Source organism: Sus scrofa, chromosome 6, assembly GCF_054392235.1.
Source record: "Sus scrofa isolate SSC_HxYL_T2T_F1_AM1 chromosome 6, Sscrofa_HxYL_maternal_Yorkshire_Landrace_v2.0, whole genome shotgun sequence".
NCBI lineage: Eukaryota > Metazoa > Chordata > Mammalia > Artiodactyla > Suidae > Sus > Sus scrofa.
The window spans coordinates 14,493,206-14,507,866 of NC_139388.1; the positions used below are offsets into that span (position 1 = coordinate 14,493,206).

The 14,661-nt window shown below is 54.0% G+C and overlaps 1 protein-coding gene and 1 non-coding gene across 3 annotated transcripts in view; both read right to left on the bottom strand.

The window, feature by feature from the left end:
* VAC14 (VAC14 component of PIKFYVE complex) overlaps positions 1–14,661 on the bottom strand; it is a 107,651-nt gene that overhangs the window by 76,201 nt on the left and 16,789 nt on the right. Inside the window, exons 2-11 of one of the 2 annotated variants that reach the window (XM_084959654.1) lie at positions 14,208–14,316; positions 13,964–14,114; positions 13,512–13,679; positions 12,642–12,704; positions 11,793–11,900; positions 11,138–11,247; positions 10,711–10,817; positions 9,608–9,742; positions 9,001–9,153; positions 2,537–2,600 (exon numbers count right to left, since the gene is read on the bottom strand). In XM_084959654.1, coding sequence (XP_084815780.1) covers positions 2,537–2,600; positions 9,001–9,153; positions 9,608–9,742; positions 10,711–10,817; positions 11,138–11,139 — 461 coding nt within the window. In that variant the 5' untranslated portion in view covers positions 11,140–11,247; positions 11,793–11,900; positions 12,642–12,704; ... (1 more) ...; positions 13,964–14,114; positions 14,208–14,316. The remainder of the gene's footprint in view (positions 1–2,536; positions 2,601–9,000; positions 9,154–9,607; positions 9,743–10,710; positions 10,818–11,137; positions 11,248–11,792; positions 11,901–12,641; positions 12,705–13,511; positions 13,680–13,963; positions 14,115–14,207; positions 14,317–14,661) is intronic. The other variant, XM_021093808.2, reaches the window with a different exon arrangement.
* Positions 7,967–8,037, bottom strand: TRNAG-GCC (transfer RNA glycine (anticodon GCC)). Its single transcript has one exon. It is a non-coding gene; the product is annotated as a tRNA-Gly (tRNA).

Below are 14,661 nucleotides of genomic sequence, written 5' to 3' on the forward strand. Positions count from 1 at the left end.
CCGGCCCTCCCGTCCTCAGCTGCCGCCTCCAGGGGCTGGGGGCCTGGGCTCAGGTTTCATGACTCTGAAGGCCGCTCTCCTCTCTGGCACAGCTGGTGACGCAGACGGGCAGCTGCCACAAGGACACCTCCGTTGGAGGGAAACAAAGCACTAGATAAATTTGCCCTCACTTTTTTTTTTTTTTTAAACTTTCAAAGGGTAATATTGGCGTTTGCTGCCGAATGACGGGTACAAATCAACACGCTGGTTCCAGTCCGGTGGTCTCTGGCGACAGTATAGGAACCAAGGCCTCCTGTACACAGACGGACCTCTGCCTCCCAAGCTAGACAGCAGGGCCATGCCCGCCTCACAGGCAGTCACTTATGTCCCATCTCTGCTCCTCCGGGACCATCCTCCGACCCCACTGCCTCTCCCGCAGAGCAGGATGGTCCCTGGTGGCCTAGATCAACGACAAAGTCCTCACAGGCCTTTCTCCTGCTAGTTTTGTCCCCCTCCCTTGTCTACCCTCCCTGGCGCTGCCAGAGCGTCTCCTAAATTGGAGGTCTGCCCCCCCAACTCCCACAGCCTTAGGGACTAAAGCAGATTCTACTGCAGGACATGCCGGAGTCCCTGCACCTCCGTCCAGACCTCTGCCCCGAGTTCTGGAAGCCAATCTCCAAACCTGCATCCTGGGGGGATGCTCAGAGCTGCCTGAACCCCAGCTCTTGACGGGCCCACTCACACACCTGTTCCTCCTTCTGCCCCAGCCGGGAAAGTGATACCAGGATATCCTGATCTGGCTCAAGGCCCAAATCTAGAAGTTCTTCTTTCCCTCATTTCCCTCCTCTCACTCCAGCCCACCCATCAGCAAACCCTGTCAATTCTACCTTCAGAAGAGATCTCAAGCCTATCAGCTTCCTTCAGACTGAGTCCCCATCCTGTCAGGACAGCAGCAGTGGCTCCCTGACCAGTCTGCACCCACCTGAGTCCCCCCTACATCCATTTTCTACACAGCAGCCCGACCTCCTGCCCCTCAGCCCTAAAGTGCAGATAATACTACTACTGACCCCATGGGATTTAAACACCCGCAAAAGCTAACGATGCCACAGGAAGCCTTTGGCACAGCCGGGCCCAGGAAGCCTTCGGGGAACGCCCACGGCCGTCAGCTGGTGTTCCAGCGGGCCTTGGCTGGGGCACCATCACTTCCCACGAACGCCCTTGGAGCCTCCAGCACAATCATCACTACCCTTCCCAGCAACTTCCCGCTTACGTCTCTGCCTCCCTGGAGAACCTCAAAGTCAGGGACCACATTTGGGGGCTGAGTTTCCTGGAACCTGAATGGCTGAACACAAGCAGGTGTCTGAAATGAGTAAGTGAATGTTTACCGACTTGCTCAAATAATTTTGGAGAGGTCCTAGGAACAGTCCATATTTATAATCAATACTGGCACACTTTGAAAACACCCACAGAATCCTTAGAGATAAGGATAAATTTTAAAATGATATCAAAGGAGAATAGATCCTAATGCTCAGGGGAGAAGGGAGCCTCGGAGTGGAGCGCGTATCTTCTCTTCAAGAGTGACCAGATCCCCCAGGGCACGTTCGGTGCTGAATTCCAAAGAAAGAAACCCTCCCAGAGAAGAGCCATCCGTTCCAGCCCCACAGCCAAGTGGAAAAAGCCACCAATGGGTGACATGGGGCAAGTCTAGGGGACTCAGACAGGGACGGAATGGTGATAATTCCCTCCCCAGGGGAATGTCATCATCCTGCAGAGTTTGGAGGGGGCTGGCGAGGAAGGGGGTTAGCTCGCTGCTTGGCCTGCACTGCCCCCATGTGGAAGGCTGCGTTACTACAGCCAACCTGGCATCAGCGACAGGCCAGCTCTTCCAGCCACACCTATGCACGCACTTTCCCACTCAACTGCCCTGGACTCTCCAACAACCTTCCCTGGTCAATCTCAGCCTTGCGTGATCCTAGACAAGCAAAAGGGGCTGGGCAAAGGCCTCTGCAAGTGTCTCCCTAGAATCGCTGTGCATTACTTACATCCTCTTTTTGCCCTTTTCTCTTTTTTTTTATTTTAGGGCTGCACTTGTGGCATATGGAAGTTCCCAGGCTAGAGGCTGAATCAGAGCTGCAGCTGCGGGCCTACACCACAGCCAGAACACCACGGGACCCAAGCCGAGTCTACGAACTATGCCACAGCTCATGGCAATGCTGGATCCTTAACCCACTGAAAGAGGCCAGGGATCGAACCCGTATCCTCATGGATACTAGCCGGGTTCATCACTGCTGAGCCAGGACAGGAACTCCGTATCATCTATGTTCTTAAACTTGTACTTATTCACCTCCAACAGCTTCTCATCCCTCCCAAGAGGCTGTCTGTCCATCAGAATCGAGTTGGGTGGGGTTGCTGGGTACCCTTCAGACTCCCTCATCTGGCATCTTCAGTGTCCCACAAGTGGTGGTCCAAGCACTCTGCCTTGGGGCTCTGCCACACGCAGGAAAGACCTAGGTCACTTGCTTTCCACACACACCTCTGGCTGGGACAGATCACTTACCTGGCTGGAGAGAAGACACCGATGCTGCCACCGAAGCTGGAGTCACAAGAACCATCGGGCCCTCCTGGGGACAGAAAGAGGAACAGGGCATCATGATTAAGGCTGTGGGTGTCTCTTGAATGAACAAGATGCCTGTTACAAGGACACACAGGCCCTCCAGTCCCCCACACTTTGATTCTGGCTTTGGGAAAGGGATGTGGCTCTGAACCCTGAGGACCCCGTGCCTAGTCACTTCCCAAAGCTTCGCAACAGTGCCCATGCTTGCAGGATGGTAGGCACAGTGATCTCATAAGGAGAAGGATGCCAGGGCTGAACGCACCTGGGAAAACTCAGAAGGGATTGTTGGTTCAAGGGCAATGGATAGCAAAAGGGACTTCTGGAACACTCAACATCATGAGCCACCAGGGAAATGTAAAGCAAAACCACAATGAGATACCATTTCACACCCACTACATAGCCAAAATAATAAAAGATAACAAGAGTTCCCGTCATGGCACAGTGGAAATGAATTCGACTAGGAACCATGAGGTTGTGGGTTCAATCCCTGGCCTTGCTCAGTGGGTTAAGGATCCGGTGTTGCCGTGAGCTGTGGTGCAGGTCACAGACGTGGCTTGGATCCCATGTTGCTGTGGCTGTGGCGTAGGCCAGCGGCCACAGCTCTGATTAGACCCCTAGCCTGGGAACCTCCATATGCTGTGGGTGTGGCCCTAGAAGAGAGAAAAAAACAGTAGCAGACGATGGGGAGAAACAGGAAGCCTTCTATGTCGCCGGTAGGAATGTGAAACAGTGCAGCTGCTTTGGAAACCGGTCTGGTAGTTCCTCCTCAAAAGGCTCAACACATTTAGTTAAATGTGACCCAGCAGGTGCACTCCTAGGAAAATGAAACCTTACGTCCACAGCAAAACTTGTTCACTGTGTTCACAGCAGCACTGTTCACAACAGCCAAGAACAATCTGAATGTTTACCACACGATGAATGGATAAGCAAGATGTGCTATGGCCATACAATGGACGACTCTTTGGCAATAAAAAGGAATGAAGTGCTGATGGTGCTACAACACGGTTGAATCTTGAAAACCTTATGCTAAAGGAAAGAAACCAGTAACAAAGGGTCACAGAGTTTGATCCCGCTTATATGAAAGGTCTAGAATAGGCAGATCTATACAGAAAGTAAATGAGACCTTGCTGAGAGCTAGAGAAGATTGGGTGTGATGGCCAAGTTCTTAAATTAGGGAAAAAAAAAAAACAAAACCCTTTTAGTTTTTGGAAAATTTTAGATTTACACAAGAGTTGCAACAATAGCGCAGAATTCTCTATTTTCTTCGTCTAGCTGTCCCTGACACTAACATCATGTATACCCAGAGCTCAAGGGCTAAACCAGGAAAGTCGCACTGATACACAGTATTAACTAAACTACAGACCTACTCCACCTTCCACCGCTTTATCCAGGATGGAACCTGAGACCTCAAGCTGCATGTGGTTGTCCTGTCTCCTTGGTCACCTCCAATCTGTGACAGGGCCTCAATCTTTCCATATCATTCATGAACATACTTTTCAATCCCTGGTCAGTTACTCTGCAGAACATCTCTCCATGTGGGCCCCTCTTGTGTTTTCTCAAGATTAGGCCGAGGCTACGCATTTAGGGAAGAATGCCTCCTAAGCGTGTGCCTTTTCAGTGTGTGATGTCGGCGGTACCCGATGTCTGTTTGTCTCATTCCTTGCGATGTTAACCTTATCACTTGATCACAGTACTACCTACCAGCTTTCTCTTCTGTAAAGGTACTTTCTTTTTTTTTTTCTTCTTCTTTTTTTTTTCCTCTTTAGGGCTGCACCTGCGGCATATGGAGGTTCCTGGGCTAGGAGTTAAACTGGAGCTAGAGCTGCCGGCCCATGCCACAGCCACAGACACCTCAGATCCGAGCCACGTCTGTGACCTACAGCACAGCTCACAGCAACACCGGATCTTTAACCCACTGAGCAAGGCCAGGGATCGAACCCAAAACCTCATGGTTCCTAGTTGGATTCGATTCCGCTGCGCCACAATGGGAACTCTGCTATTTTTCTTTTTGTAATGAATATATTATCCTGGGGAAGATACTTAAGACTAGACAAATATCCAGTTTTTTCCCCTCAATGTTCCCTGTTTTTAGAACCCATCACTGGATCTTGCCTATAACAATGATTACTATAGAGTTTGCCTAATGGTTATTTTCTACATTCCTCTTTCCTTCTACATTTATTAACTGGAATTCTTCTTTACAGAAGAGCTGTCCCTTCTCTCATTTATCTATCAATTGATCCATCCATCCATTCATTTATAACATTACAGACTCATAGATATTTATTTTATTCTGTGGGTTACACATTAAAACTATCTCTTTTTTGGTTGTTGTTGCTTTTTTCAGGGCTGCACCCGAGGCATATGGAGGTCCCCAGGATAGGGGTAGACTTGGAGCTGCAGCCATGCAGCTGGAGGCCTATGCCATACCACAGCAACGCCAGATCTGACCCATGTCTGCGACGTACACCACAGCTCACTGCAATGCCAGATCCTTAATCCACTAAGCGAGGACGGGGATCGAACCCTCATCCTTGTGGATACTAGTCAGCTTTGTTACTGATGAGCCACAATGGGAACTCCCAAAACTATCATTATTTATACTGTTGTTCAAATGGTACCAGGCTTAGCCTTTTAAAGTTTAAAATTATACAAGTAAAACATATTCTCACTTGAAAAATTTCAAACAAAACAAAGCAAAGCCCCCTTCTCTCTTTAACCTTCAATCTTACTCTATGTGCAGGTAATTACTAGTTAGGCAAGCATCCCTCTCAGCTTTTCTTAATCCTACTTTTTGTTTCGTAAACATAAACTTAAATAGGATCAGGAAGATCTTCTGCAACTTGCTTCTTCCCCTTCCTACCGGCTCTTAAATCCGTGCTATGCCAGGTGTGGGCCGTGCATGGCTCCTCAGTCCCCCAGGAAGAGGGGCCTTGATTTCCATCTTGACAGAAAAACTCCGAGCTGCCACCTGTCCCTTCTAGTCCCAGAAGCCCTTTAGGGGACAGGGCACTACTCAGAGGGAGCAGGGTGGCTGTGGGTGTCAGCTGGCCTGCTGAACAGCTGGGCATCCACTGGAATAGGCCTGGGCAAAGGCGGGGGGAAGACACATGGGGAAGCTGGGAACAGCAGCGGGGGCTCCGTGCTGCCCCCCCCCCCAGCCTTTTGGAAACACAGGCATTTACAGATGAAATGATATGATGTCGGAAACGGGAAGATTCATTTTGTTTCCGAATTTCACTCTTACATCTCTCCTATGCTTCTTTGTGCATGAGTGTGGGCACTTCTCCAGGACCCCAAGTAGAGGGAGCTGCTGAGTGGGAGGGTCAGACACCTGCTGCTTTGATGTTGCCGAGCTGCCCTTCGGGACGGTTCTCCCCTCATGTGGGAGCAGCGTGCGGGAGCAGTCATCGTCTCAAAGCCTCACATGGGACTATTAGTCATCTCCGAGGTGTCTGCTTAAAATGACACACTGTTTTACTTTGCAAGTCTGGGATGCCCAGTCAGGCTGGGTGCCCTTCTCTATCAATTCCCAGACTCGGGAGCCCCAGGGCCTGGCTCTGAGCCTGACTACGCTACGTATTTGCTGTGTGACCCTGGGCAGGTCGCTTGCCTTCGCTTCCATTTCCTCACCTGTATAATGAGCCAGCCTGCACCAGAGTTATGACAACAAAGGAACCAGCATCTGTTAAGGGGGTTAAGAGGAACTAACTTAACCTGACCCAATCTCTATTTCCTAAGGAAAAATTCTTCCATGTTTAAGGCTCTTGCCAAAAGTACCTGCCAGACAATATTTTTAACATGTTCACCCTCTGCCTTCTCCCAGTAGGAAGGTTTGTTGTTACCAAACTCGCTCGACGGAATGTGTATTTCCTTTATAACCAGAGGGAAAAATGCGGGTGGGGTTAGAGGAGAGGAGAAGTGAAGAAGAAAGAAAATTGGAATAAGCGCCACGAAGCCAGCCGGTGCCCCCAGTCCTCTGTGACCGAGCCCAGGGTCACAGGATCACTCATCTGTGGATCTGTCCCTGAGTTCCTCACGGCCAGGTCCCGAGTCTGATTCCCTGGCATCTGCAGGGTCCACGGAGGGGGCCGACACACGCAGTCCCATCAGAGGTTTGCCAGTGTGTGGACTGCATCACCTGTTTACTCGCGGAGGTGACCAGACCGCCACTGGACACCGTATCTATAGCTCGCTCCTCACCTGGGCAATGCTGATGACAGAAGACAAGGGGGCAAATGCTCTGCTTCTGACAACGTGGCTAAGTAGTGGGTCTCATTACAAACAGGCACTGAAACAACTTGACACTGAAGCACCTGTCACAGGGAGTGTGCTGAAAGCTGGATACAAGACTTTCCCCCCACAACTAAGGTTCCACTGTTACCCTATTTAAAAAATAAGGAATCTGACAGAGTTTCCGTCATGGCGCAGCAGAAACGAGTTCGACTAGGAACCGTGAGATTGCGGGTTTGATCCTGGGCCTTGCTCAGCGGGTTAAGGATCCAGCGTTGCCGTGAGCTGTGGTGTAGGTCGTAGACATGGCTCAGAACCTGCGTTGCTGTGCCTGTGACGTAGGCTGGCAGCAACCGCTCTGATTCGACCCCTAGCCTCAGAACCTCCATGTGCAGCGGATGCAGCCCTAAAAAGACAAAAGACCAAAAATAAATAAATAAATAAATAAATAAATAAATAAATAAATAAATAAAGGAATCTGAGACTCAGAAAGGCCAAGGCTACAGGTAAAAAGTCAGCAGGGCCAGGTCTCATGGGCAGGCAGTTCTGAGTACAGAACCTTGGCTGTGACACCCGAGACAACCAGGGGACATCAGGGAGGGGGAGTCAGAGCAAGTGAGTGGGCTGGGAGCAGTGCCCCACTAGTCCTGGGGCGAGTGTGAGTGTGTATTCACACGCATAGGGTCTGGCTGACAGGCCTCAGGGTGGGGCTTGCCTGCAGGTGTGCTGTTGGACACACACGACATAGGCCGGAGTCAGGGACGGGGCACTGCACAGGAACAGGCAGGAGGCTCCTGCCTTCGTCCGGCTGGAAAGGAGGAGCAGAGTAAGAGCAAGTGGGAGGGCTGGTGAACCTGCGCCAGGAGGAGCTAGTCCCGACCCTCCTGGATTGCTGGCACCTTCTCCTGGCACTTTGGTGAAGCAGTGCGGGTCTGGAGTGTGTGTGGAGGCCCCAGATTAGCTGCTGCCATCTCTGGGAACTGCGATAAAGTAAGCTCTGCATCTGTTGAAGTGCTGTTTACGAGGCAGTAAAATCTGGAGCCAAGCTGCCTGAACGACTCCTGATTTAGGATAAGTTTCTTCTGGGCTGCGAGCTGTTGCAAGAACGCTTCGGGAAAATGTCTAAAAGGGTAAATGAGCTGCATTGGCCGGGAATCGAACCCGGGCCTCCCGCGTGGCAGGCGAGAATTCTACCACTGAACCACCAATGCTCCAGCTGAGAGCAGCTCTGTCCCCAGCGGTTTTGCTGCTTGGCTCAGCGAGGTGCTGGCCCAGCTGTAACCTGACTCCTGAGGCGGTCCCACGCACACAGGGCTGCTCCATTCCCCAAGTCGGATCCACGGGAGGAGGCCCACGGGGTGCGCTGCCCGCCACTCTGCTCGGGTGTTCACGAGAAGCCCAAGAGAGGTGATGAAAGAAAATGCTTTAGAAATTCTTTTGGCTTCTGGGGATAGGTTCCCGACTTCAGTCTGCGAGCCTTCAAGATTTGAGTAGTTCCTGCATCATTTTATGCTTCAGCTGATGCTGCAAAGACCATCACCCTAGAGCGACCTCTCAGTGAGGACAGAGGCCCAAGAGAGGGAAAAAGTCTAGAGCTCGAAATAACACCGAGAGAGTCAAACTCCGGACTCCAGCCGGCATCAAAGTGGTTTTCTTCATGTTGTGTGTGGATAAATAGGACATCAACGTTACAGGAGTTTGAAAGGAGAGCACCAGAATTCCCAAGGACCAGATAATCTGAAGCTGGAGCTTCCTTAAACCCACGCAACCCGCCTGGAATGACTGGCAGGGAAGGCAGCCAGCTTCTAAGGCTCTGGATATCTACCGTCAAGGCGCCAGTGAACCCTGCGGCCTGTCCTGCCCCACGCCAACTGCAGCTGAACCCCGAAAAAGGAAGGAAAGCATTAATGCCCTTGGAGGCACAAAGAGTTCTGGAGGCTGACTGCCACGGTTCAAGTCCCACCTCTGCCACTGAGTAGCTGCCCGAATGCCAGATCCTGGTGCCCGTCTGGAGACTGATGACAGCAGCCACCTCACTGGGCTGTTGCCAGAATTAGGAGCTAAGAGATGGAAAGTGGCCTTGGTGGCTGCGTGAGGCCCCGAGTCAAGTTCTACGACCTCTGGGTCCCTGTCACCCTCCCTGGGAGGTGAGGGGTGGGAGGCAGCCCACTTACCACTGGCTGTCCCCTCCTGCTTCGCCGAGGAGTCTTCGGGCTTGGCTTCTGCCTGCTTCTGCACCACGGGCTTGGGCTCGTCAGGCTCATCGTCCTCAGGGGTGACCAGCTTCATCAGGCTCTGGTTGCACACGTTGGCCACCTCCTTGATGCCTGAGTCCGCTGATGTAAGGGGCAGCCCGACCTGGGGGTGTGGTGGGGGCTGGACAGGCAGGCTGAACTGGGCACATTCTCCTCGCCACGCCGGTGTCCCCGCAAGATGCCTCCGTGTCTCATCACAGGGCCCCTCCTAGTGGGCCCCCCACTGAGAGGCTTTCACCTGCCAAGGCCGGGAAGTGTGAGTTCAGAGACTTGGGGCCTGGAGAGCTGCTCCCTTTTTGTCACTAAGGACGTGGGGTTTGAGGACAGTGGTCTTAGCTCCATGTCCCTGGTGCTGCCCTGGCTCTCCCCGCCCATGCTCAGCTCCACCTCTTGCCACCTTGAGGCCAGGGGCTACTGGGAGGTGTGATGCATCCTAAGGGAGCCCCCATCCCACACTGCAGGGTCCTGCAACTTCATGGCCCGCTTTGGGGCTGCCCTTATTTCCTCCCTCCAGAGCGAAGGATACTTTTCTTGCGGTCGTCGTAGGCCAGGCAGGGCAGGACGGCGGTCAGGATCCCAGAAGAGTAGGGCAGCATCACCCGGCCGGCCAGCTGGATGAACTCCCGCATCCAGCACATGGCTGTCAGCTGGATCAGGTCATCTGGAACAGGGATTGGCTGCTTCCAGGACGGTTGGCACAAGCCGCCAGTGCTCCGGCCCGCCAACTCTGCCAACATGGGACTTGGGGACTGGAGGGGACCTGAGGGCTGGCGCTGCTTCTACCTGCACCGATACTGTCTCACCCTTGCTTTTTCCTTCCAAAGGTAAACAGAGGTTTGGAACTACGATTCTGCAGCAGGTCGTCAGAGTAGCCATGACCTCCACTCGGCCCTGTGTCCACACCACTGTCACGGGGCTCTGCAGCTCCGCTCATCAGGTGGTGGAGCTTACTTCCCCACTCCTGGTATCTGGGCTGGCCTTGCTAGAGTGGCAAGAGAAGGTGGTGGGAATGGTGGTGTGCCTGGTTCAAGTCTAGGCCTCAGGAGGCGCTGCTCACACCTACCCTGTCTCCTGGAAACCCGCTGATGTCCCGGGGCTGGGCTGCTGGCTGATGAGACACACGATGATGGTTCCTGTGGCCCCCAGGTGACAGCTGGCCAAGCGCCAGACATGAGAGACCACATGGACCACCCAGCCTCGCCAACCCTCCAGCTGACTCTAGGCATCCGGTGGAGCCCAGCCCAGCCTGGCCCAGGTGAGCAGGGCCACCCAGCTGACCCGGAGACCCAGGACAATAAAAATGAGTGTAAGGTGAAGCAATTATATGGTATGGCGGTTGGATACTCAACAGAAGCAAAGACACGCACAACCCCAAACTCCAAGTGTTTCGACTCACAGCACGAAAGCCCGGCCTGCCAGCAAGAGGGCCGAATCTTACTCCCTTCAAGGTTCAGACCAAGTGAAAGAGCCTCCACGTTAACAGAGAATAAGACTCTCTCCCACTAGGACCCACCACCCCCGGAGGCACTGCCACATGGACTCACACCCTCACCAGGACTCCCTCCAAGAAGAACAGAGAAAGGTGCTCCTGAGGAGGCGGTGGGGACGGCGGGGGCCTCACACACTCACCCGTGGTCTGGCAGTGGATCACCAGGATGTTGGCCATCTCAGCAAACTTAACACTGGAGGGGTTCTTCTTGATTTCTTTCAAGAATTCTCCAAGGACCACCTCACACCTACCAATGGGCAAGGAGAAGGGAAATAGCACGTGCCAGCCAGGGCCCGAGGAGCCTGCACAGTGCCATGTCTGCTCTGGGTTGGCCACCCCGAGGGGGACCACACGCTGACGGGATACACTGGGCAGATGGCCGTTTCTCAGAGGCTGGGGGTGGATGAGCTCTTGGCTCCTCAAATCGGGAGGTAGATGAGTGGGGGGAAGAGAGAACTGCTTGTGCTGCTGACACCTGGCTGTTGGGTGTGGGGTACGAGGATGCGCGGGCGGGCGGGGGAGGGGGGTGGTGACGGCAGCTGCCTGCCCCTCCCCCGCTCCACTCACATTTTCCGAATCTCTTTGCCGTTGTCGCCCAGGATCTGGAAGAGTCCATCCAGGATCTCCGGCAAATAATCCAGCAGGTTAATGTCTGGCACGGACTCCAGAACCAGGATCTGACCCGGGGGAGGAAACCAGTAGGCAAAGTCAGCAGCCCGAGAACCTGTATCTCCTCGCCCACCGTCTGGGACTGGCCGGTGAGCCGGGGCCCTGCCGAGGCAGCATTTCGCGGCACTGTGGGAGCCCCAGGGGGGGCTGGGGTGCCAGCGGCTCTTGTTGTGTTCAGGGTGCAGGGGAAGAGTCATGTAAGCCCAAGGCATGCAGATGCCCGTGGTGGAAGGGAACACATGGGACAAGCAGGCAAGGTTAGAAGGGGTGTGACCGCTGGAAGAAGGAGCACGGTTGGCTTCAAAGAGAAATCTGGGGGTTTCTGGAGACCAGAAAATCTTCTCCTCTTGAGGGGCAAACAGGATGGGCTCTGCCTCTGGGGGCAGAGCTGAATAAATGCATTTTCAGCTTCTCGAGTGTCCTCGGCTCTTAGAGGGGTCACGGTGAGGTGTCTCCGCAGCCATAGGAAGTGCCCAGGTGTGCCAGAGAGCAGACTTTACTCAGCGAGAGGCCCGTTAGGGCTGGAGAAAGAGTGTCGGGGGGCCAGACTTACCCAGGAGATGATGAACTGCCGGGCGTACTGGTTGTTGGAGTAAATCCTCTCCCGCAACAAGGGGATGAAGCCCACCAGGTCGAACTTGTTGCTCTCTGTCACGATGTCCTGGGGGTCAAAGGCATGTGAGCTGCCCACGCCTGGGGACCGGGTGCCACCTGACCTGGCCCGGGCTGGCTCCAGGGGTCCCGTGCCCAGAGAGGAAGATGGCCGAGCCTGAGCCAGGCGGGAGAGGTCCCGGGAGCATCCATCCTCTCGCAGGCCACAGGACAAGCAAAAAGGATGGATTGAAACAGGAATCAAGGGCCAGAGAACTAATGCAAAGGCTAAAGCCTCCATCTCTGTGGTCTGGAAGGAAGGCCCTGCTGAGCTTAGCGTAAGCTGCCCCTGTCACTGGGGCAGGGTGGGACTAGCACGAGGGCACATTAGGGGTGAGAGAATGGTACTGTTTTGTATCCTCTTGGTGTCAGAACTGTATATACTTACCAGAGAACTGTACACTATTTCATTTACTGTGTGTAAATGAAAAAAATTAGAGTATTCTAATGATAGGATTTATAAGTTGTACAGACAGAGGGAAGAAATACTTTCTAAAAATAAAAGTGGGGGAGTTCCTGTCATGGCTCAGTGGTTAACGGATCTGACTGGGAACCACGAGGTTGCAGGTTCGATCCCTGGCCTTGCTCAGTGGGTTAAGAATCCCATGTTGCTGTGGCCGTGGCGCAGGCCGGTGGCTATAGCTCTGATTTGACCCCCTAGCCTGGGAACCTCCATATGCCGTGGGAGCAGCCCTAGAAAAGGCACAAAGACAACAACAACCACCACAAAGTGGGGCCCAAGTACAAATACCTTTAAGAGGCGGTCTAGGAGCTCAGATCCACTTTTCACATTGGGGTCTGGGTCCGCAGCCAACTACGAGAGACACAGAGGTGGAGAGAGGGTCTCAGTCAGTGTGTAAGACAAGGAATCCACTGACATCGCACAGCCAAGGCCTCGGTGCGGCCTCCACGGCACAGGGCAGCTCTCTCAGTGCAGAGATGGAGGGAAGGTGGGGAGGCAGGGAGGCAAAGCGGAACTTGGCAAAGGCGCTGAGATGGGGTGGAACCCCAATCTGCTCAGGGGCCTCGGGGACCTGCCACCACCAGCCAGGGGGGTGCTTCCCATCGGCCTTCCTCAGGGCTTTCCATCTGAGCGTGCTGGGTCCTCTCTCCACTCCTGGAGGAGGGGACGGAGCTGCCGTGAAGCTGATCCTCCAGAAACCACTGTGGCATCAGCAGAGCTTCCGGGAGGGGACGTAATGCTGGGAGAGGCTTAGGTGAGCTAGTAGGGACCCCAAGGCCTTCTCAGCAGAGCTTTTTCTACAGCTGATGGGCGATGCCCTCCTTGCAGGGGAACACAGTCTGTACTATGGACTCCCCATCTTCACCTTCTATAAGGAGGTTCGTACTTTTCATAGGATTGGTTCCCCCACCCCTCCAATTTCTGGTGGACTGACGCTTTCGTAAAATGTGTGAAATGAACAGAGCTGTGGAGAAAACACAAACTACAAGCCCATGTAAAAATCTGCCATTAGATTCAACAGACAGCAAACATCCCTGGCACCATGGGCTTATGTGCTCTGCTCTCGAGGGGGAAGAGGGAGCCAAGCCCTCAGGGTCCCTGAAGGTCAAGTCGGGTGTGTGGGGCCAGCTGAGCCCAGCAGGGGTGAGGAGGCGTCACCTTGCTCAGCCCATCAAAGAGCACGTTGAAGTGGGGCAGCACGGCGCCTCGGGCCACCTTGACGATGTTGTAGAGGGCCTCGCAGGCGTAGTAGCGCAGCCTGCTGTCGGCGTCATTGAAGCAGGTCAGCACGGGCTCGATCAGCTCCTTCAGGTAGAGCCCCGAGTCCTGTGATGTGACAGGAGGAGAAGCCTCTCAGAAAGCGTCTGACTCTGGGGCCCCAGTCCCTGGCTCCCTTGCAGATGCTCAGGCCTTTGTGTGAGGACTGGGCTAGGAGACCCTTTGCAAGTCCACCTCCTGGGATAGGGTCCATGGCCAGGACCCACAGAGCCAGCCTTGCTGGTCTGAGGTGTGCAGTATATAAAATATAGGACTGCAACGCCCTGGTGGGGCTCGGGGGTCAGAGTCAAGGCCACAGCTGGTGTGTCTGTCCCTCCGGGAGAAAGGCCCACCTTGCCCAGTGCGATGGAGCAGGCGGCCAGGCCGATGAGGCCCCCTTTCCGGCTGTGGGGGTGCTGAGACAGGGCAAACTCCTGAGACAGGGTCTGGATCACATGCTTGATCTGCACGGTGTTGTTCTGGGCCACGAACTCCCGGACCAGCCTGCAGAGAGAGAAGGGGGGGCTGCAGGACCAGTGGGATCAGGCTGCCCCTGCTGCTGCCGGTCCCAGGGCTGGGATGAGGTGGGGAGATGACCTGTTTAGAAAGTGGAATTGGGAGTTGGGCGTGTCAGTTCTGCTGCTGGCAGGGAGGCACTGGCTGGGTCACAGTTGTTTCCCTTTTCTGGGGCTCCGTTTCCTTTTGTCTACAACAAAGGAACAGCGAGCAGTCTCACCTCTGGGGACCTGAGAGAACACATGTAAGTGTCGTGCCGGGAACCAAACCTGCAATGATCCGCTGTCTTCATGCAACACTTGGTCCACCCTCCATTCACACACCCAAGAGGTTCTCTGTGTCATTCGTTCCAGGGACGGTGCAGAACTGGGCCCCAGTCCACTAGGCAAGACCCACACATGAACAAGTACATGTATCAACAGGGCACAGGTAACCCCACAGAAGCCAGAATGCCCAGGCACTTCTCCCTGGGCTGACGAGCAGCCACCCCTGAGTCAGATCTTAGACACATGAACAGGCATTTTCCTGGTAAAAG